We start from the raw sequence: 22,438 nt of genomic DNA, 5'->3' as shown, positions 1-22,438 counted from the left end.
CTGGGGGTGTCTGTCTCTGGAGGAGGGGGAGGGTACTGGTAGAATGGAGGGTGTCTGGCTGTGGGGGGAGGGGAAGGGCATTATTAGAGCAGGAGGGGCTGGGGGTACCGGTCTCTGGGGGAGAGAGAGGCATTTGTTTAGAGCGGGGGGAGAGGGGGGTCCTCTGCCAAATACAGAAGGATGACAACCACAGGTGTGGTGAGCCTTGAATTACTATTGGGCACCACTGATCTAGGCCTTTTATGTTTCCTTGCTACGGATGCTAATTTCACCTGACTGAAGAAATCATGCCTGAGGAACTGTGATTTGTTCTCAGCTAGTCCCACACTCAAGGTCCCTCTCAGATTATAGAAAGTACATTATGGCTACGTCTACACGTGCAGCCAACATCGAAATAGACGTCTATTTCGATGAATAACGTCTACACGTCCTCCAGGGCCAACAACGTCGATGTTCAACTTCGACGTTGCTCAGCCCAACATCGAAATAGGCGCAGCGAGGGAACGTCTACACGTCAAAGTAGCACACATCGAAATAGGGATGCCAGGCACAGCTGCAGACAGGGTCACAGGGCGGACTCAACAGCAAGCCGCTCCCTTAAAGGGCCCCTCCCAGACACAGTTGCACTATACAACACAAGATCCACAGAGCTGACAACTGGTTGCAGACCCTGTGCCTGCAGCATAGATCCCCAGCTCCTGCAGAAGCAGCCAGAAGCCCTGGGCTAAGGGCTGCTGCCCACGGTGACCATAGAGCCCCGCAGAGGCTGGAGAGAGAGCATCTCTCAACCCCCCAGCTGATGGCCGCCATGGAGGACCCAGCAATTTCGACGTTGCGGGACGCGGATCGTCTACACGGTCCCTACTTCGACGTTGAACGTCGAAGTAGGGCGCTATTCCTATCTCCTCATGAGGTTAGCGACTTCGACGTCTCACCGCCTAACGTCGAAGTTAACTTCGAAATAGCTCCCGACGCGTGTAGACGCGACGGGCGCTATTTCGAAGTTGGTGCCGCTACTTCGAAGTAGCGTGCACGTGTAGACGCAGCTAATATGTCCTAAGTGAAACAATTATATAGTATTTTAGTGATGTATAGTTTTGTATGTATTAACTCTTTCCAGCACAACAATAAATCCTAAAACAGAAAAATTAAAACTAAATCCAAAAAGCTACTGTGACCATGTTTCTTAACTTACTTTAATGTGTTACATTCAAATGTGCTGTACCAAGAAAACTAACTGGCAAACTTCTACAATGTTACCATCTTCAATTGGCAGACATTCTGAAACCCAATATAATGACATGCTGGCTTTTTATTAATGCCAGGCATAAAGGTATATAATTTACATATCTGAAGATTGCATAATTCATGAACATAATAAAATGTGGGAAAGCTTATTTATTTATAATTATAGATCTTTTCAATTAATCCTCTAGAATTGATATCGTACAGAAACTACAATAAATCGCAAAGCTTCTGAAGGGCAAAGAAAAACTAAGGAGAAGGAAAACAGAGCCCCAGGTTACCTACCTAACTCAGCAAGTCAATACCACCCCCCCCGCAAAAAAAAAAGCCAGGGGAAAAGTGGTAAAGCTTTGCTGCGCTTGCTCTGTAAAGTAATCGTTTCATATCTTTGTATAGCATAATGGCTGCATATTTAAGGATATGATTTCAATTTGCAGTATGTATTCATAGTATAATATACCACTTCTCTTGATTTCAGAGCCATAAAAGGAAAGCCATCTGCAGTGAAAAAGTGTTGCTGAAAAAAAAAACCAAACAGTTTGTCCAATGCAGAAAAAAATAGAAGCCCAAGTAAACAGTAAATTAATTACTTAAATGTCTTTTTTAAAAAGAAAATAATTGTTATATTCTTTTTTACTAAATTAATTTTATTACCATTTCAAATACAAATTTGGAGTCAGATCCTTAAATTGTGTACATTAACATTAATCCACTAAAGTCAATATTCACTCTCTGAGGGATCTGGGGCCATTTGTCTTTTGAGGGGACTATTCTAACCACAATATAAAATGCAAATTAATTTTGCATAAAAATATTCCACTATCATACTGCTGTGTAAATGAGTTAATGGTCATATATTAGAAATAAAATCATTCCCTGGAAAAGCTGGTTTCTGATGTGCCTTATGGAGCAGTTTGTCATGGTCAGTTCAAAATTTGTGTCTGCACTACCTAAGCGTCTGTGTGTGGAGCTAAAGAGAAGTTATGCAGGGTATTGTGTTTCCAATAAACATCCTTAGATATTCCTGTCCCTTTCTCCTGATGTCCAGCACATAGTTTTATTATTAGAATAATTAAGAAGTAATGCAAATTACGTCAGGTTGCATGTAATGTAGCCTGATGAGCTCCGTGCATGTTTGGGCAAAAATGAGATTGAAAATACCTGCCAAACCAATGTGCAGTAATAGGCAAAATCGCTCTGTATTAGATACAAAACAAGGTAAGTAATGCTTGCCCTGCTTGTACCAGGAAACCTTTACAAACTGAATTAGAAAACAATGGTGTTACCCATTCATTTTATAGTTATCCCTTCAACTGCACAATACCCTGAAGCTTTTGTTGCTGCATAGTACAAAATTTGAAAGGCCAAGATACTCACTCGCTCATTTCCATAAATAAATATACTTTGCTATGTGTGCATTAGTAAGGAGAAGAAGATCCTAAAAATCTCACTTGTATTATTGGTACAACAAGAAAGAATCACACATGGTTTGTGACAGTTCAACACATGCATTTATACTCTTTGTAGCAATAACACAAATGTATATATTGTTTACTTACTTTGTGCGCATGTTACCTGAATGTCAGTTTTCTATAATCTGTATTCTAGTATTTTTATTTGTAACACAGCAGTACTTAAAGGCCCGAATCAGGGAGTATTTCCTCACTGTGCTAAGTGCTCTGCTGACGTGGTAAAAAGACAGTCCCTGACTCAGAATTATTGAATGTGTTATTAAATACTTATAAAATAAGTAGTAAAATAATTAAACCTTTAACCTGCACATTTTGCAAATTTTCTCTTCCATGCACAATATTTCTTGTGTTTTCTTGAAAGTCTTATTAAAAAAAAAACACGCTTCCCTCCCTTGCCTGGTAAGCATCATTTTATCATGCAAAGAATGCACGGAGGCACTTTTCAGTGTGGTTACACAGCTGACTGTGAACCAAGAACAGATCGATATGTCACATCCTGTAACTAATTCAAAATGACACATTGATTAGAGCTGGCAGCCAAATGCTCGTTGTTAAAAACTGTCCAATGTTAGCAAAAATGTGGCATGAAACAGGTTGAACACACCACAGCTGCCAGAGCTTTGAGTGTAGCATATACAAATGTGAGGATTAGTAAAGCAGTTTCTTTTTTATTTTAGCAAACTGCATAGCGCAAGCTGGAAAAATCCAGTGCTATGAGCACTTGCTGCTGAGACAGTGTATAGTTGGAACTGGTTGAATGCATTGTTCTACCGGAGATATGGTTTTTCAATCAGTACTGAAGAAGAGGTTGCATGCAGTTTGTTGGGCAAGCTAGACATGACCGAAGAGCTTCTATGAGATCGCTGAAGGAAAGTATTTTGATATCTTTAAAGTTTTCCTTTGAAGGGCACTGGGCCTCTAGCTGTTTCATCTCTGTAATTTTTGGGCTGGATTGTTATTTGTAAAGAGCTTTGGTTGGAAGATTTGGTTGATTTATAATATTGGTGTGGCTGGTATGTAGTTAAATCAGCTACAGATCTTTAAAGACAAAGTATGACCTCGCTAGGGAAGGCTAAATATTTCTTGAAAATAGGATTCCTCTAATATGGATGCACTGCTTTGGACCGTAGATATGACATCAAGATATTTCCATCTAACCCAGTGAGATGATGCCATTTCCATTTCTTTTTTTTTTCTTTTAAACTGAAAGCTGCTTCTGCTGACATATTTGCTGAAACACTTTGCCTTGGCACCATGGAAGGGAGAAGGTGGGCTTTTGTAAGGTATTCTTTTGCCAAGGAATTAAGTTTATTATTATTTGCCCTGTACATTTTCCACCTGCTCCCTCCAGTTTGACTTCCAGTTGAAAGAGAGAAGCTCTTGAAGGAAGCACTTTGGGCCAGGCTGGGCCTCTTCTCAAGTAGCAATAGATCCTTAATCTTATCAGCACTTGCTGAGGAGCTGCAGCCCCAGCAGGAATATGAAAGGGGTTCTGCACACACTTTGAAGCTCAAACAAATGATTTGTTCCATCTGCAGTGGAGTGCAGCAGAACTAGTGGCCTATCCCCAAGCACCACAGGTTTCTTTAGTGATTACCACAGGGAAACATCAGGACACTAGCAACTTGGCCACCTCTCACTCTGCTGCATAACAGCTTGGAGATGCAAAAAGCCATTCTTCCAGTTAGTTTAAGCACCTGGCATCACCCAGTTTCTCCTTCAGGCGCACCATCATGCCTTCTTTACAAGCCAGCCGCAAAACCTCCCTCCAAGCAAATGGGTGCAGCAGCAGAGAAGCTTTCCAATTAACACTGGCAGTCTGTCATCCTCTACAAATAAGTTCGAGTAAGGGGAGTAAATTCCTTTAAATGGCCTCTCCTCCCCCGCCACACAGCTAGTGTCTATTTCTCCTGCGCCTGGGCCAGTTACCCTCTCACATTGTACTTTTTTCATAATTATCAAGATTTGAACAGCTTCCAATTAATGACTGCGCTAAAGTGAATATTTGCATTTAATGTGCCTACACCCATAAGCTTCTGCACACAAACAAATGCATGTGAATTTAATGCTACTGAAAAGGACTGGCTGGAGAGCCCTAAAGAATGGAAACTTGTGTTTATGTACACAGCAGCAGCAGGGCAAGCTTCCTTCACACACGGCCCTGTTACCAAGCCTGAACTGAGGTACAGATGGAACTTCTTGTAAAACTGATTTCTGACCTCTCCTCACCTCTGCTTGTGTGTGAACTATTCCTAAAAACACAGGAATCCTGCTGTTGCACCTACCTATCCTCCAGCTGCCTCTCCATCTTTGTCTTTTTTTGAATGCAGTGGTGTAGCAGTGTGGGTCCCAGGATATTAGAGAAAAAAAGGTGGGTGAGGTAATACTTGTTATTGGACCACCTTCTGTCAGTGGGAGAGAGAAATTTCTGAGCTACACAGAGCTCTTCTGGCAAAGGTTGTGCCAGCATCACAGCTATATACAAGGTCAAACTGATAGCTTAGCATAAGTGATTAGCACATATGCGAAGGGACCAATCAAGATGAGGTGGCCTGAGGACAAAAGGGGGGCTGAGCGTGTTACGAATTGTTGAAACAAACCATATATCTAGTATCTCTGTTTAAGACCATGATTTGTTTTTTTTTCTTTTTGGCTCTGTGCACCCTAGAGAGTTTTGCCCACAAAAGAAACGAACGAACTGGTGTTTTGTTGACCAAACCTGAGGAGTGTCCACATTCCCAAGGTGTTCCGTCGATGGTAAAGCAACAGAATGCGGCAATGTTGACAGAAAGCTGTGTGGATGCTCTGGGAGGGGACCTCTGTCAACAGACAGGGCTTCCGGGACACCAGGCAATCCTGTCTGCTGTGCTTCTGTTTGACCGTTTTGTCAAAAGAGTGGCCAGGTCATCCAGTCACTCTCTGTTGACAAAGCAGATTGCTCCTTTGATCCGGTTTTCTGTCTGGCCACGCTCTGTCAACAGAATTTCTGTTGGAAGATGTCTGTCAACAGAAATTTCTGTCAACAGATTACTCTAGTGTAGAATAGACTTAGTGTCTTCCAAAGTTATACATTTAAGCCCCAAGAGCCATCTTTTGAATGTCTTATGCAGGTTTCTGTTGAGAAGGAAAACAAAGAGGTCAGATACAGAGTGATTGTTTTGTGAACAGTGTTCACCCACAGGTGATACAGTGTCTTTGTCCTTTTATCATTTTGCTGTGTGGATTCATTCACGAGCATATTGGTTGACTGGTTTCACCCACGTAGTTGTTGTTGGGGTATTTGTGCACTGGATGAGGTACACCGTTTTTTGTGATAGGCAGTTGTGGACCCACAAATCTTGAAAGGTGTGTGCTGTAGCAGTGGAGATATGTCTACAGGGTTTTTGTTTGTTGTTCCGGCAGGCTGTGGTGCCTCTTTAAGTTGGTGTGTCCTAGTCTGTGGGGAGCTTGCTTCTGATGATGAGGTTGGATGATGAGGTTCCATGGAACTTAATTTCTTATAGTAGTGCTTGAATCTGGCCAAATAAAGGGAATAGAATTGAACAAATGCCTTTTTATTACACAGAATTTTTTAGGTTACCATACATATTTATGATATTCAAGCAAATATGATAAAGTTATGAGAAGGGTTATTTGGGAAAGGGATTTCTTTTCTGCTGAAATTTTTTAGTTTTCATTGAAAACCCCAATATTTCTGATTCAAATCTAAAAATTTTAGGTTTGGGCGTTATCAACAAAAAGTTGAAATTTTCCATGGAAAGCAGCTTTTTGTGGGGAAAAAAATATCTCAAATCCAAATTTTCTGTTAAAAACAGTTTTGGCAGAATTTCTGACCAACTCTAATTGTGAATTTATGAATTCACTACCCTATTTCACACCCAGCACAAAAAAACTGGATAACACTCTGCATTTATAAATCTGAGGCCCAGGATTTTGTTGAGGTTTTAAGCCTTCTCTGTGGGACCTGATCGCAGAAGGCTAGTGTTTCACCTTTCTATACTCATTCTGTGTGTTTCCCAAATTCCTGGTGGATTAATGTCTCATGACATTTATGTATGACTAAAGGTCATCTAGAGATGATATTAAAAGTAAAATAAAAAAAAACCTAGTGTGAATGAATAAAGAACTGCAAAAAGTAATCAGGGGTAAACAATAGGTCATGTGACATCTAAAATATACCACCTGTTTCTCTTTATAGTGGTAGATTATAAGATCTGTGCCACAGGGACAAGCTGTTCGTATTATGTGTTTAAGTGCCTATCCAGTTGCTAACACAATACAAATAATAACTAGCTTATTGATAAGATGTGGACATGGAGGATATTTGGGATGGTTAGAGAATAAAGTAAGATGATTGAAAAATAAGTTAAGACAATCAGTGAAGCAGTCTGTATGTTACAGGTGTATATTACATTTGTTTGTACTGTACTGTTGTCATTATTTTCCATTGCTGTACCATTCAAAGTGTTATGTCTTGTGCAAACATTTTGAAAATCAGTTTTAAAAACCTAAAAGGAGAGAACAGAATCCAAACTGCACGCCAAGTGCAGACAAATGATACAAAATACAAGTCCATTAAGGGACAAAGAGATCCATGAATGGAAGACAGGAGTAATTAATTGACAGAAGAAGCTAAAAAGAGAGAATTTTCTTCTCAGTGAAAGATGAACACATACATTTCCTGAGAGGCAAAAAATCAGGATCTTGTCAAAACTAATGGTCAAGAAATTAAAGTTTGAAGACAGATATGACGATAGATGGACAACTACAGGGACTTAGGCTATGGTGAAGATAGTGGAAACATTAATAGGGACAGATAGCAAGCAGCAGGGCTGAAAGCCACCGTGGGCTGGAGGGCAAGGTACAGGGCTGTGCACAGAGAGGCAGCACAGCGCAATTGTGGCATATCAAAGAAGCCAGGAACTCCAGTCACCGCCACTGCTACCCCAGGGCAACTGTCCCCGCCACACACCCTACATCAGCAGGTCTGATAGCAAGTGAATGTAGAGAGCTAAGTTTTGAATAGGCTAAACAGAAGGAGTTCAATAACAAGAAAAACAGAATAGATTTTATTGAAGAAGTTATGAAGAGTGTTGGTGCAGCCATGTGTATTATCTACTATCCTACTGGAAAGCCTCTGTTTTATTAAAGCTAAAATGACTTCTCTGTAGAGTCAGTAGGTACAGCATTCTGTAACTTGGATAACAAAGTCAGAAGGAACTCATGACTGCAATTAGTTTTGGATGAAGAAAGGTGATTTGCCAAGTGCTGCAAAACAGCGTAAGTAACAAGGGAAAGAAATCTGCTGATGATAGAAAAGGCAAAAGCAATACAATATAAACTCCTTGGGACTGGAGTTCGGAGCCAGGTCCCTTGATCCCACTAATACTCATCATCTGTGCTGCCCAAGTAATTCAAAAGGGTTGTAAAGTCAACATGACCAAGGATTCATGGGGTAATGGCTCTTTTCCACCATATTTTTCCCTTCCACCCACTCAGTATGGGAGTACGGCTAGGGAAAAAGGAGCATCGCCAGAGCATTTTGTGCTCTGGCAATTCTCACCTGCCAGAACAGCCCCTTGGGTCTGGATATTGCCACACCGTGGTTGGAAACGTGTCTCCCAGCCGGAGTAGCCAGACATGCACTTGCTCTGCTTGAGCTCGTGTGCAAGAAACAGCGGTGCTGGTACTGTGGCTCAGGCAGCGGCCCAGGCTGACCACCCAAGTACAAGCCTGCCCATTCCCCAGAGCCTCAGCTGGGAGCCATAAGCAGCTGGACGCAGTTTCTGGAGTCTCTAAGTTGCACGAAGGGACAAAATGACCACTGTCCAGCCCGGAAGCGAGGAGCCGTAAAATTGATACAAAGCCATTTTGTTCACTTCCCACTTCTCGCTGTCATTTGCCAACTACTGCTCAGCTGGCGCTGAGTACTGGGACCAGGTGTTCCCAATGGTAAGTAGCTGCTGTGAGCAAGCTGCTGCTGGTACTCTGCCACAGCATGCATTTAATGGTCCTCAAAACACATTCTGAAGCATAGCTGTTGGGGGCCAAGGACATGAATGAATTTGGAGTAATATTATGGAAAGTTTTTTTGTCTTCTGGCACATTGCACAGTTTTCTAGAGGTTGACAAGTTTTATTATCCAGCATAAGCCGCATCGGTTGATGTTTTGTTTTTAATATCTGTAACATGCTTGGAAGCCATAATACACCCAAAATCTGTTATATACAAGTACTTACTCCTTTAGGCTAGCCCAACTCAAGCTGCAGGTTCTGATAGCAGAAACTCCACCCAGTATGGCAGGTGCTGCAGTGCAAGCTTCTTACAACACTCTCCCTAGTTAGGGGTCTAGAACCAGCCATTGCAGCACAGAAAGTCCGAAGCTCCAGGAAAAAAGGACAGGGCACTTGTGAGATGTATTGGTTGGGCTCAACATATAGTTTTATGTGGGACTGACTGGATAGTAAAAACCCACGCCTCATTGTCCTGTGTGTTTGGCTTTGAGGCATAATGAAAAAGAGGTGATCTGACAGCTCTGTAAAGGGAGAGAGAAATAAAAGCATCCTAGATAATTAGTGCTCTACCAAATTCCTCATCCATCTTTGTCAGATTTCATGGTCATAGAATTTTAAAAACCGTAAATTTCATTAGTTCAGCTATTTAAATCTCATGTTTTATGTTGGTGTCGTGTCGGCATCATGGTCCAAAAAGGAGTTGTTGCGGGGTGGTGGGCATGTCCACAAGGCTATTGTGTGGGGTGTTGCAATGCTGCTACTCTTACCTTTTTGCTGCTTCAGAATTGGACATGTGGAGAGCAGCAGCTGTTGGCCAGGAGCTCATCTGTGAAGGGAGAGCTGCCATCAACACCAGCGCAAAAGGAAGGATGGAATGGTATGGTACTTCTGCCCTTACTTCTGCACTGCTGCTGACGGGGCACTGCCGTCAGAGCTGGACAACTGGTCAACAGCTGCCATTCTCCTTTCATCCAGTTCTGAAGGCAACATCGCCTCCTGCAGTAGCACAGAAATAAGGGTGGCAATGCCACTTTGCCCTCAAATAATAATGAGGCCACCCTGCAGCTCCTTTTGTGGGTCAAAACCACCAATCTGAGAAATGCTTGTCTTTCACATGAATCTGTATGGCATAAATACACACACATCTCATAGAACTAGAAGGGACCTCAAGAGGTCATTGAGTCCAGTACCCTGCCCTCCAGGCAGGACCAAACACTATCCCCATTTTTTTTTCTCAAATCTATTTGCCCCAGGCTGTGTCTACACTAGCTCCCAACTTCGAAGGGGGCATGGTAAGTGGAGTGTCAGGAGATTACTAATGAAGTGCTGCAGTGCATATGCAGCACTTCATTAAGCTAATTCTCTGCTGTGGCAACTTCGAAGGGCAAACTTTGAAGTGCCGGCTTGCATATAGCCGCAGTTAACCCACAGTATTTCGAAGTGCCTGGGCTACTCAAAATTTTGAGGAGTAAAGCGATTTTGAAGTAGTCCGAGCACTTGGAAGTACCGGTGGGTTAGCCGTGGTTACATGCAAGCCAGCACTTCAAAGTTCGCTGCTTCGAAGCTGCTGCGGGGGGGAGAATTAGCTTAATGAAGTGCTACATACACACCCCAGCACTTCATTAGTAATCTCCCAACACACCACTTACCATGCTCCTTTCGAAGTTGGGAGCTAGTGTAGACACAGCCCCAGATCCCTAAATAGCCCTTTCAAGAATTGGGCTCACAACCTTGCATTTAGCAGGCCAATGCTCAAACCACTGACCTATAGAGTAAAAGCACCCACAGGACCAGATTTCACAGGGAGAAACCAGAGTTCATGGTCTGTGATACCTTTTCATGGCCATGAATTTTGTAGGGCCCTATAGATCTGTGAGCAAATCTTATAAAACTAGGATCCAATGGCTTTAGAAAGATAATGGTCCTACATGTGAGACTAAGGATACATAAATGTCTGGAGTGTATAGAATTATATAATCGACAAGGTTGCTATATATATGCCCTGTCTGACAGAAGATCTAGTCTAAGCATTGTTTTAGAGAACTTTATAATGTTATTGGGTAGATGAAGCTGTAAAATACTTTTTGTCAATTCAGTGCTAACAATGCTAGACTCTCTTTTTCCTATACAGAAACTCCAAATTGTCTCTTTGCATGGATACATAGCACAGAGTGAAGGACATGAAGTACAGTCATTGACAGAAACTGAAGATGAATGAAGATCGCTGGTACTTGTGACATCTTCCACTCTTGTTTCCTGATTGATATGGATGATGTGATAATCTGAGAGGAGCCTTAACTGTATACTTACTGAAACATCTGCTTTTAATTCCCATCATCACAAGTCTACAAACCATTAGAAGAAATGACCAGTCAACTACCAGAGGATACTGCAGAGCCCCAGGGCTCAGATGAGCTTGAGTGCAAGATTTGTTACAACCGCTATAACCTGAAACAGAGAAAACCAAAAGTGCTGGAGTGTTGTCACAGAGTATGTGCCAAATGCCTTTGCAAGATCATAGATTTTGGGGACTCTCCTCAGGGAGTCATAGTGTGCCCATTCTGTAGGTTTGAGACATGCCTGCCTGACGATGAGGTTAACAGTCTTCCTGATGACAACAACATCCTTCTGAATTTGGCTTGTGGGGGAAAGGGGAAGAAGTGCCTCCCAGATAACCCTACAGAACTGCTGCTAACTCCCAAAAGGTTGGCGTCTCTTGTTAGCCCTTCTCATGCTTCCTCCAATTGCCTGGTGATAACCATCATGGAAGTGCAGAGAGAGAGCCCCCAGATTCTGAACTCCACCCCGGTGGTGGAATTCTACAGACCCACAAGTTTTGACTCTGTTGCAACTGTATCCCACAACTGGACGGTATGGAACTGTACATCCTTGCTCTTCCAGACCTCTATTCGAGTGCTTGTTTGGTTGCTAGGTTTGCTATACTTTAGTTCCTTGCCTTTAGGGATCTACTTACTGGTATCTAAGAAAGTCACCCTTGGGGTCGTCTTTGTCAGCCTTGTTCCTTCGAGCCTTGTTATTCTCATGGTTTATGGCTTTTGCCAGTGTGTATGCCATGAGTTTCTGGACTGCATGTCTTCTTCATAACAAATACAGTGAAATAAGAAATAAGACATTGCCATGTCTGTAGCATAATTTATCCTTTCTATTATATTTTTATTTATTATTATTATTATTATTATTATTCACCACACTAAACAGAAGCAGTGGCCATAGTTTTATCGTCCACTTATTTAGTTTTTAAATTTTGCTTTGAGATTCATTATGCTTTGTTCTACTTCTTCATTATAGTAACCAGTAGAAATAAATTTACATGTCAATTTTTAAAGGTTAAGCTATAGGCGGGTGAAAAGCAAAATTGCCTGCCCTGCTGCCCTTATTCAGAGAAGTAGCACTTGTCTTCAGCTGGATTAGTCACATGAGTCAGAGCAGCAGCGGGATCAGGCTTTTGGAAGACACTGAAACATTAGGCATACTTCCAGGCAAAGCCCAAGTTATGTTCTGTTCTGTCATATGTGTTATGTCTGATTGTGAATTGTCTTTTCGTTGTTTATCACAAGAACAAGACAAGATCCCGCAGGTTCCACCAGCATCTGCTGAAGCAGAAATCTTTGCGGGAAATAAGTTGTTCTCTTTTTCTACTTAAAAGACAGTGGCACTCTAGGGTAAGGAGAGTCTTCTTGTTTTAGTAAAAAATTTCTTCTGTATGTCCCCCACCCCATACATCTACCATGCATGCACATAACCTTATGCTTGCCACTCCCCTGGAAACTCCAGCCCAAGACACAACCACTCGTGCTCACTCTCTTAGGAGCAGCATATTTTCATGCGTACTCCTTACTGAGATGTGCAACCCCATTGGACCGATTCAAAGTTGTCCTGTGAATTGCTCTGACTCTCTTCCATTAAACCTTCCCCCACCATGTGCCACCACCCACCATGTATATAAAATACATTAAACCCATGGATAATCCCATAAGACACCTGACCCCCCTGACTTATGGAGTCTTATCTTTCAGTAGATCCCCAAGAGAACCTCCCTTCGTTCCTTTAGCTGCAAGACAGCCCCTCTAATTTATAAATAGTGCAAATACAAGAAAAAATGAGTTATACGTGTACCTGCTTTCTGGTTCCCAAATCCACAATGTGAATACTGTCAGAAAATACTGTGGGCCTGATAAATGATTTCATTTAGAACTCAATCCTGCAAGATGTTGAGCTTTCATTGACTTCACATACAGTTGATGAGAATCCGCAACTCAAAGTCTCAGGCTCCTCCTATGGGTGGAAGTCCATTGACTTTAGTAGTTATTAATAATTTACCAGCATAACTTCAAACCGAATCAGGCCATGTAACATTGGTTTGGTTTTAAGTCAGTTTTTTTTCTGCTTGTGGAAGATCACAAAAATAAAAAAGGAGTGGTTAACATTCAAGTGTATGAATAATGGTAGTTGAGAACATAACTAAGGCTCTGTTCTTCTACGTACAGCAGAGCCAAAAAATGAAGAGGATATGTATCAGTACAAGCACAGTTTTGGGACTTCAAGTGAAGTTAGTGCAAAATAAATGGGAAGGGTGAGTAATGCAAAGCCCGAACGCACTGCCTAATAAGGGTCTTAAAGCAAATACGGGTAATGCAAGATGGAAATAGGACAAAGAAAAGCATAAAGTGGATTTGTTGCCACCATAGGTGATTTGAAGTCAGATTAGCCCGGTTTGTGGAGAAGTTGCAAATCACTTCTACAGTTTCATTCTTATTAAAGACAGAAAAAAAGGTGACAAAGTTTACCACTTTAGCTCATACTAAGGAAGTGTATAATTATACCTATGTATGAGAAGATAAGATGTAGCAGAGTATAGTTTTCAAGTATATGAGATTACCGAGCTGCGTACTCAGTGGTTAAAGGAAATGTTTTAGTCTTTTCAATAATCTATTGCTAATAATTCACATTAAACTATTTTCATATTTCTTAAAAAGGTTATTACTAAGTTACCATTTTTAATACTTGTGGTAAAGCCCATGTAGTCACATGAGCTGGCATCTCCAGCATGGATAATTCATATGGTATAACTAATCCATAAATGTCAGTATCCAAACAGAGGCAAATGTAAGAAACGTGCAACCCCGGATTCCCCCCAAAATATGTTTTTTAGAGTATACGTACTGTTTGGAAAATGTGTGTCTATGTCAGGGATTAACATATTTGTAGGATTTTCTGTTCAATTTGTCTGAATGTAATATATCTAATAAATAGGTGGCTGACACAGGATGAAATTTCTGCAAATGTGTGCCATGTATGTATTACAACTGTACAATGGTTGTGCAGTGCTATCTTGTGTCTTTCCCTCTTTTATTTTTAAATGTTTTCCTTGAATTATATCTTCATTCCAGCACCATATTTTATTATTTAGGTTTAAAACATAACCTAATATCAAATGGATGATAACAACACCTTTTGCCTCCTGCTCTACAAGTAGCAAAAAGTACACCGACTGTAATACTATAAATTGTGCCAAAGAGTATGATCTGGCCATTAAATTGTATTTCTGAAGAATCTACAAGTTTGATTTCTCTGACATCCAGTTTAAGGTACACTGTTACACTTGAGATCACTTTTTAATATTGGGTCACTCAAAAAGTGTCAACATGCAGAAATTAATTAAAGAAGTCGTCCTGCCAGCCCAGTGGAACACGTTGTACCTGAGGTTTCACAAGGCTTATGGTGTACCAGATCAGAATTGTCAGGAAGTTCTAATGCTAAGTTATTTATGAAGAAGATTAGAGAAGTTACTTGCTCTGTGATCAAAGTTAAAAGAACAATGCCATTGGTTTTTTTTGGTTTTTTTTGTGAAAGTACACACCGGTATGATGTATCGTCACCTTTTTTTTTCAGAGTGGGCCCAGGAGTCGGAGCCCCCACCCCTCCTCTGGAAGCCCAAGCCCACACACCTCAGGCACAGGAGGGGTGAGAAGACGGGGGGGACAAGGTGCTATACCAGTTCCTCCTTTTTTTTAATATATATATTTTTACAGAAAAAGCACTGAACAATACCATCTGTTAACTTACTTTCCTTCTCCGTTGTTTAAAATATTATCTTCATGCCTGAGAACTATAAACACTGAAAACATTATAGACTTATTTTCTGTGATGCTGAGCTCATTTACACTAGAGTAAATCAAAAGTAAACTTATTGAACTCAATGGTGTTACGCTGGTATGAAATCTATGTAAATGAGAACCGAATCAAGCTCTCCTTTCTTACCCACAATTTTATCTCACTTCACCAATGTTCAGCTCCCCATAAATTATCATTTCTGCTGGAGCTGAAGTTAACATGGTCCTTTTTGTTTATCTACTTGTTTGTGTGCTTGTCTGTACAGTTCTGTTATTAAATATACTTTATTGTCAAAGCACATCCAACAACCCAGTTTACCATATTGCTCTTTTAACACCACCCAAATATCATGGACTTTATTCTCTGCTGATTTGCATCTTATATAGTTTTTGTGCCTACGCAAAGAGATTATAAAACGCTAGCAGAAGATGTGTAGAGTAATCTAATTTGATAGTTCTTTACACCCACTTTCCACTGGTGTAAATAACTATGTGAAAGCTCAAGTCAGTAAAGGATTAGACCTTGTCACTACTATATTGTATTTTTATTTCCTCCATGATAAAGCAGTTGATCATAGAAGAAAAAGAAACATTGAGGCTCTGGCTGATTTCACATCGGTTTTTAATCACTTAAAGGCATACACTCATGGCCTCAGTTGCGTGATAGAGACCTTTTCAGAGGACTGACCAAATGAAAACTGATTTATTTGACGTAAGAGCAATTATTTATACGATTACTGTAAAAGAGAGATGAGGGGTAAAATCTTGAGCCTGTTGAGGACAATGAGAGTTTTGACATTGAATTCAATGAAGATTTCACAGTGTCTCCACCGAAGAGTGGAGTCCTTGTGCTAAGAGATTACCATAATCCAAAGGCACAAATGAGTCCAAAACCATCTAAAACATAGCAGACAAGCGTCATACAGACAGCCACAGGATGATGCGCAACTCTTAGCAGGAGGTCTAAGCAAAGAAGATTATCTGAGAAGGGACATGAGAAAGGAAAGCCAATGGTCTCTTAGGAAGGGGTCTCTGTCTGACTTGCTTTTAGGGCACCAAGCCATTGCTTAGAGTGGTTCCAAAGACACTGAATAGTCACATTCTTCAGGTGAAAAAGAACCTTTGCCAACTGCCCAAAGGCATTCAAAGCAGGTAAGTCGTTCTCTAGTTTCTCTGAGTGATATTTGTGCATGGGGAGGTGGGAGGGTGCTCACAACACAAACCCCTTCCTACACTACTACGGTAAGATCTAAATCAGTTAGAAGCTATGTGTCAGTTCTGTTCTTATACCATTTCTTGATTTCTATTATAGACATTGGGAGGTGAAGGTTTAATCGTTCTATTTGGATGGCGTTGGTACAGGTAAATGACAGGTGCACACTATCATTTAACATATATTTAAATTATCTATTCAGACTTCATCACATATACTTAGGTCCCCTCTGTGTCATTTCAAATGTGGTGGAAGGGAGAATGTAGCCTTCACTGGAGAAATGGTAAGGGGGAATTGGACATTTCGGAATTCTATTGTTAAAGTGGATGAAGCAGCCTGTTGTATTTTTGCCTTCATTTCCACTTTCAGATGAGCAAATTAGATGTTGCCTTTCAAGCAGTACTAATAAGTATTCACTATGGGAGATTCTGTTCTGTCTAGCAATAAGGCAAACCCTATCTATTCCTTTTCTTCTCCACCTGACTCCATTTTCCCTGGGGTTTTGCATCAGCTTTCTGTTAAAAAGTTGGAGCCTCACATTTTAAGAAACACTGGCACAGAGCATAGACCAGCCAGGGTTTCAACCCGTCAAATGTCAGACAATACATGAACGTACAGCTGTTTAGTTTTGTGACTAAGCTGCTGGGTTTTTCTAGTGGTGATTTTTTTATATTTCAACAGCAATTGCACAATGATTTTACTCATTAATCAATCTCAGCGGTCATTTCTGTATTGATGTATACTGTATTACAAAGCATTACTTAAAGAAAGAGGAATCATGTCACAGTCAGAACTGCTAGCACAACTTTAATTTGGTATCAAATTCAAATGATGGCATATTGTGTTTTGCAACATTACAGCTGGAATACTCTTATTGTATTAAACATCTTCCATAAATGATACAAATTGGTTTGTATAAAAAAATCCATTGAATCAGGAACATTTGATAGGGAAAAAGCCTGTCTGGCTCTTTTTGTCCCTTTTGTGTCCCACTGCAGCATTCTTCGTTCCGGTATGCAGAGGAGTGCATTATCTAGTCTAGTTTTACATAACTCAAGCAATGTGGCCTCTATCCCTCCACTGGTTCTGCTGCTTACTAGGCATCACTGTTAGGAGAGGTATTCCTGATACCCAGCCTTTATTTTCCTCTGCTCATATAATCTGTTACACTCTGTTTATATCCCTTAGAATACCCTTCTAACGTATATAAAATCTGTGTTTATGTGTCATATTTATTTTTTCATACTGTGATGGAATAGATAATATATTTGTGTTATTCTAAGAGTATAATAAAGAAGCAACCAGTTAGTACAAGGCTAATATTTCATGGAGAATTTATGCTATGTATCAATGCATACATAGCATAACATTTCTTGGCAAGTCATTGCTGACACCTGATTAAAGAGTGAAAAATGTCAGGTGACACTGAAAGGAATATGTATCAGTGAGGGAGCCATGTTAGTCTGTATCTTCGAGAACAACAAGAAGTCTTGTGGCACCTTGTAGAATAACATATGTTTTGGAGCATAAGCTTTCATGGGCAAAGATCCCCCACTCATGCATCTGACGAAGCGGGTCTTTGCCCACGAAAGCTTATGCTCCAAAATATCTGTTAGTCTATAAGGTGCCACAGGACTTCTTGTTGTTCTAAAAGGAATATGCCATCCCAAGGGCCTATGTGGCAAGAGCCCTCAGGAGATAATGAGTGCACTGCCTAGATGGCATTTAAAAATGAGTCACTGTAATAGAAAACACGTCATAAAAATCAAATCCTTTTGGTAAGTGAAGGTGTATACATATACATGGATAATAACACTTGGCAAACCTCTTGCCTCTACAAGAAATGAAAATGAAATTAATTACCTTTCATTGTAGAATGGTTTATGTTGGCATTATAACCTAGAGGTGAAATCTGGTTCAGTTTTAAAGAAGCCAATTTCAAAAGATGTCTTTGTAGCGGTAATCTGTGACACCTGATCTAGGTGTAAAAACTCTGATTCAGTGGACATATTGCATTGTCAATGTACTTATAATTTACTAGGCAATCCTTTGTGTATCTCAAATTACAAGATCCAGGAAAGTGACTGAGGAAAATTCAGACTGTACAGGTATTTGATATAACTGAGCTGATCTCCACTTGTTAGCTAGCTATTGTTAAAGTGTAATAACATATATTGTATCAGCAATAACTAAAGTAGCCATTGTGCACACTTTTGAAGTCACTGAAAGCATTTTGCCTGAGTTGTCTGATTATCCAGCCTAAGTATATTTCTTGTTATGGGCTACTATTTGCTTAATAGAGTACATGGTGCAAGGAAATGCAGTACAGGCTGCAAGATATGCAACTTGATAACATTACTAATTCACTTATACAGTATGAATTTTCTGTGTGCCTGTCTGAATAGGCCTCTTCTAATAGCTGTGCCTATCAAAGGGAGAGCAGATTCCCTGGGACTATTTAATAACAATACAGAGGATATGGAAGTTAGGACCAGAAAATCTGTGGCTGATGGTTTCACAACACAGTTTCACGCAAAAACAAAACATTACTGGAGTGAGAGGCTGTGCATTTTGAGACTAAAATCAGCTTCTGCATCCCCACCAATGCTCCTTGGGGTCTGCAACCTTTCCAACCCAGGCCTACGTACTTAAATTAACGTTAAGTCAGTTCTAGTGCTGCACACTCACCCCACCCCATCCTTTTATAGCTGTGGAGTTTGACAAGATTTGGGCCAGAAAATGAACCTCGGAGGATTGGCCAATGAGAGGGGGAGGGCAGTGGCCAAACAATCCTTCATTTCTCATTGTCACGTTCCAACCCCTCCCACTTACCCCCATCATCCCATGTTAGAGCTCCAGATGAAGGGAAGAATCTTCCTTGACTGCAAGCTTCGCCGTGCTCAAGCCCCATTTCCCCAGGGCTTTTTTTACTCTTTTATTTATTCAAGCCTCATGGCCCTTGTTTTCCTTAGCAGGCACAGGTATGGAGCAGTTAGCACTGTTTAGGTTGTAACCACTTTTAAATGCTTCCCATCTTGACTGCCATTTAATTAAACTGAAGGAAAACTAGCCCTCTACCATTCAGGTGCCTCAATTTCAGAGCAGTTGAGCTCCTGCAGCTCCCACTGAAGTTAGGAGTAGACTGGGTCTAGCTACGCATAGGGCATTTCTTACTAAGTTCAGTGGAATTTCCTGGTGTCCTTTGAGGAGTTTAGCTGTCATAGGTGGTAGGGAGCGCGGTAAGGACACAAGCTTTGTTGCTGAAGAAAGGTTCCTCCTTGAAAAAAAGAGGTGACCACAGAAAGCCTATTTCAGCGTTCCATGGCAACGCCAGCAGGCCCTTTCTTCACAGACCAACAAGTAAACTCTGTGGCTCTTGCCCAGTAGACCAATGAACTTTTCTAAGGGCCAGCAACAAATTTCGGACCAGCAACAAATTTCTGACCAGCAAGTCCTGGCAGCTGGTAAATAAAATAAAGGTCAAATGTCAGCTTCGCTTTATAAAACAGACAGGCAGTCTTTTGCATGACAGGGTCTCAAAGTTAGAAGGAAGCTAAAAGAAAAGGAGGTCATGGTAACTGAGGCAACATGTAACAAAGTCAGGTAGATGTAATGTAGCTTGACAGTAGGTGAGGTTTTAAGAAAAATTGCATGGAAGGCCTGGTAAAAGGTTAAAAAATAAATGAGCAAGCTGTGATCAGTGAAATAAAAGCAAGCTAATGCCACTGTATTTAATTCTGGAATAAAGTGAAGAAATTGAAAATGTAGAGGACCTGACGGTACACAGCATTTCAATCCTTCAAAGTCATGTTCTTTTTATCTTTCCTAGGCAAGTATCAACTCTTTGTTTTTTAACTTAATAAGTACAATTGATTTGAAATATCACCTTTAAGTTAATCAAATTGACTACAAAACAGGTGCCTGCTTGTAAGAGCATAATCCCCAGAAGCTTGCTTGATGTGTCTTTTCCTAGTTAGTGTTATGAAAAATTTCACTTTGGGCTTATCTTTGTTTTTATTTCTCATGTGAATCAATGACCTATTAATTAGTCTTTCAGCCACATAAACTAAAGAATAGCAGCAAATGATAGAATAATGGTTTTTCTATTAGAAATAATCTCACATTTTTGTAAAAATAATTATTCATTCAATAAGCATTTAATTTTCCAGCAAAGATTCATAACAGATAAATATGACCTAAACAGATTAGTCTGTTATTTACTGTATCAAATTAGAGAACAGATCAGCTGCAATACATTTTGGCATTGCTGTAGCATCTTAGCCCCAAAAGCCACAAAACAGCTGCTCTTAGTACATAAGAATGTACAGTGTGTTGTATGCATTTATATGGACACAAAACTGAAGTAGCAGCAGCAGCAGCAATGAGGGGTCCTGTGGCACTTTATAGACTAACAGAAATGTGTGAGCATAAGCTTTCGTGGGCAAAGACCCACTTCATCAGATGCAGGTGAAGCGTGTACAAACCTCCTCTTCTGTGAGTTGCACAGCCTCGCATTTTAAACATATGAAAAGCAAAATACGGGGCATAGCATAAGAGAGTCTTTCAAGATACTCAATATGTGCATAAGAACGACATATCGGAGCAGGCCTATTGATGTGCATTTTGTGTGCCGCAATGCATTTCCTGGATTTAACCTTTTATGGCAGTGTTTAAAAACATAGGACTAAGTACACGCTAGTGGTGACATATATTCTTGCCAGAAGAACCTTCTGTACAGGCAGCAGCAGCAGCACATGGTGAAAGTGATATCACTGTTTCTTACCTCTTTTAGAAAGTTGCAGAAAACAGTTTGCAGTGTAATTGTGGGTCCTCTGGGACTGATAGCGGTGACAGTGTAATGTCACAGGGGGAATGGACATGATTCACACACCCGTGTGCACATAAGCAAATGTGTCTCTTTGGTAATGGGGGAGATTACAAGGCTTTTCCAGCATTAGCCAGAATTTAACTACTGATATAATATCAGAGAGGTAGCCATGTTAGTCGGTATCAGCAAAAACAACGAGAAGTCCTGTGGCACCTTATAGACTAACAGATATATTGGAGCATAAGCTTTTATGAGCAAAGTGCTGCTTTATCAGATGCACCTGACGAAGTGGGCCTTTGCTCACAAAAGCTTATGCTCCCATGTATCTGTTAGTCTATAAGGTGCCACAGGACTTCATTGTTGTTGCTACTGATATAGTTTCCCTCTTAAAACAGAAAATGCTATGCTTCATATAACAAAATGTATGTACATAATTTGCATAGTGCTGTCCTTTTAAAAGCAAAAAATCACCAGTCCTATTTTTTTCTAATTCACAGCAAGATCCCATATTCCTTCTAAGGTTGGGGTGTTTGACCCAGGGTTTTGGTTCAGGCCCTTCTCTATTTAAAAGCGACCTTCACGTGAAAAGGGGCTGGCCTGGATTTGTGCCCTCTTTGCTTCTTTCTGGTGTTTAAGCAAAACCTGAAAGACTCTCTGGACCCATGGAGAAAGATCGGATTATGATATCAAAGATACCGTACATTATAGAAATGTAGGGCTGAGAGGGATCTTGAGAAGGCATTGTCTATGTCTACACAGCAGCGTTATTTTAAATAATTCATTCCAGAATAGCTATTCCAAAACAGCTTATTTTGAAATAACACAACTAGGCTATGTCACAAGGAATGACTGAAATAACACAAGGCCTATGTCTGCTCTGACCCCTCCCTTTTGAAAGGAGAATGCAGAAACAGCCAATCAAAAATGCAAACGAGGCATTAATTTGAATATTTAGTGCCTCGTTTGCATAATAACAGCCACTCATCATTCCAGAAATGCTATTTTCGAAGCCAAAATAGCAATGTAGATTGGGTTCCTTCAAAAGGAAGCCCTGCTTTTGAAAGTACCCTTCTTCCTGAAAAAAATTAGGTGCCTCATTTGTGTTTTTAATTGAACATTTTTGCATGCCCCTTTAGAAAGGGAGGGGACAGTGTAGACAGAGCCAATAATGCATTTTGAAATAGTACCCAGACACATAGTGCCTATTTTGAAATAGTGCCATTGGAAACCATTATGGCTTATTTTGAAATAGTGCTATTCTGTGTTTCAGCAGCACCTATTTTGAAATAGGTGCTATTCCTCCTGCAATGGGGTGTACAAAATTCAGAATAACATGCCCATGATTTCAAATTTATTGTGAAGTACCATGTGCATAGTGTAGATGCTCGCAAGGTTATTGTGAAATAATGGCTATTATTTTGAAATAACATTGCTGTGTAGACGTAGCCATCAAGTCCAGCCCCTGCACTGAGGCAGGACTAAGTCAGTCTAAATCAAACCTCTTAAAAACTCCAGTGATAGAAATTCCACTA

At 40.6% G+C, this 22,438-nt stretch overlaps 1 protein-coding gene across 18 annotated transcripts in view; it reads left to right on the top strand.

The window, feature by feature from the left end:
* Nucleotides 1-14,298, top strand: part of RNF182 (ring finger protein 182) — a 137,861-nt gene extending 123,563 nt beyond the window's left edge. For all 18 annotated transcript variants that reach the window (XM_074987627.1, XM_074987633.1, XM_074987629.1 and 15 more), the window contains one exon: nucleotides 10,863-14,298. In XM_074987627.1, coding sequence (XP_074843728.1) covers nucleotides 11,096-11,836 — 741 coding nt within the window. In that variant the 5' untranslated portion in view covers nucleotides 10,863-11,095 and the 3' untranslated portion in view covers nucleotides 11,837-14,298. The remainder of the gene's footprint in view (nucleotides 1-10,862) is intronic.
* Nucleotides 14,299-22,438: the final 8,140 nt, after the last annotated feature.

Source organism: Carettochelys insculpta, chromosome 2 (assembly GCF_033958435.1).
Source record: "Carettochelys insculpta isolate YL-2023 chromosome 2, ASM3395843v1, whole genome shotgun sequence".
Taxonomy (NCBI): Eukaryota; Metazoa; Chordata; order Testudines; family Carettochelyidae; genus Carettochelys; species Carettochelys insculpta.
The sequence above is the reverse complement of the archived record's forward strand: the minus strand, read 5'-3'. Positions and strand labels throughout refer to the sequence as shown.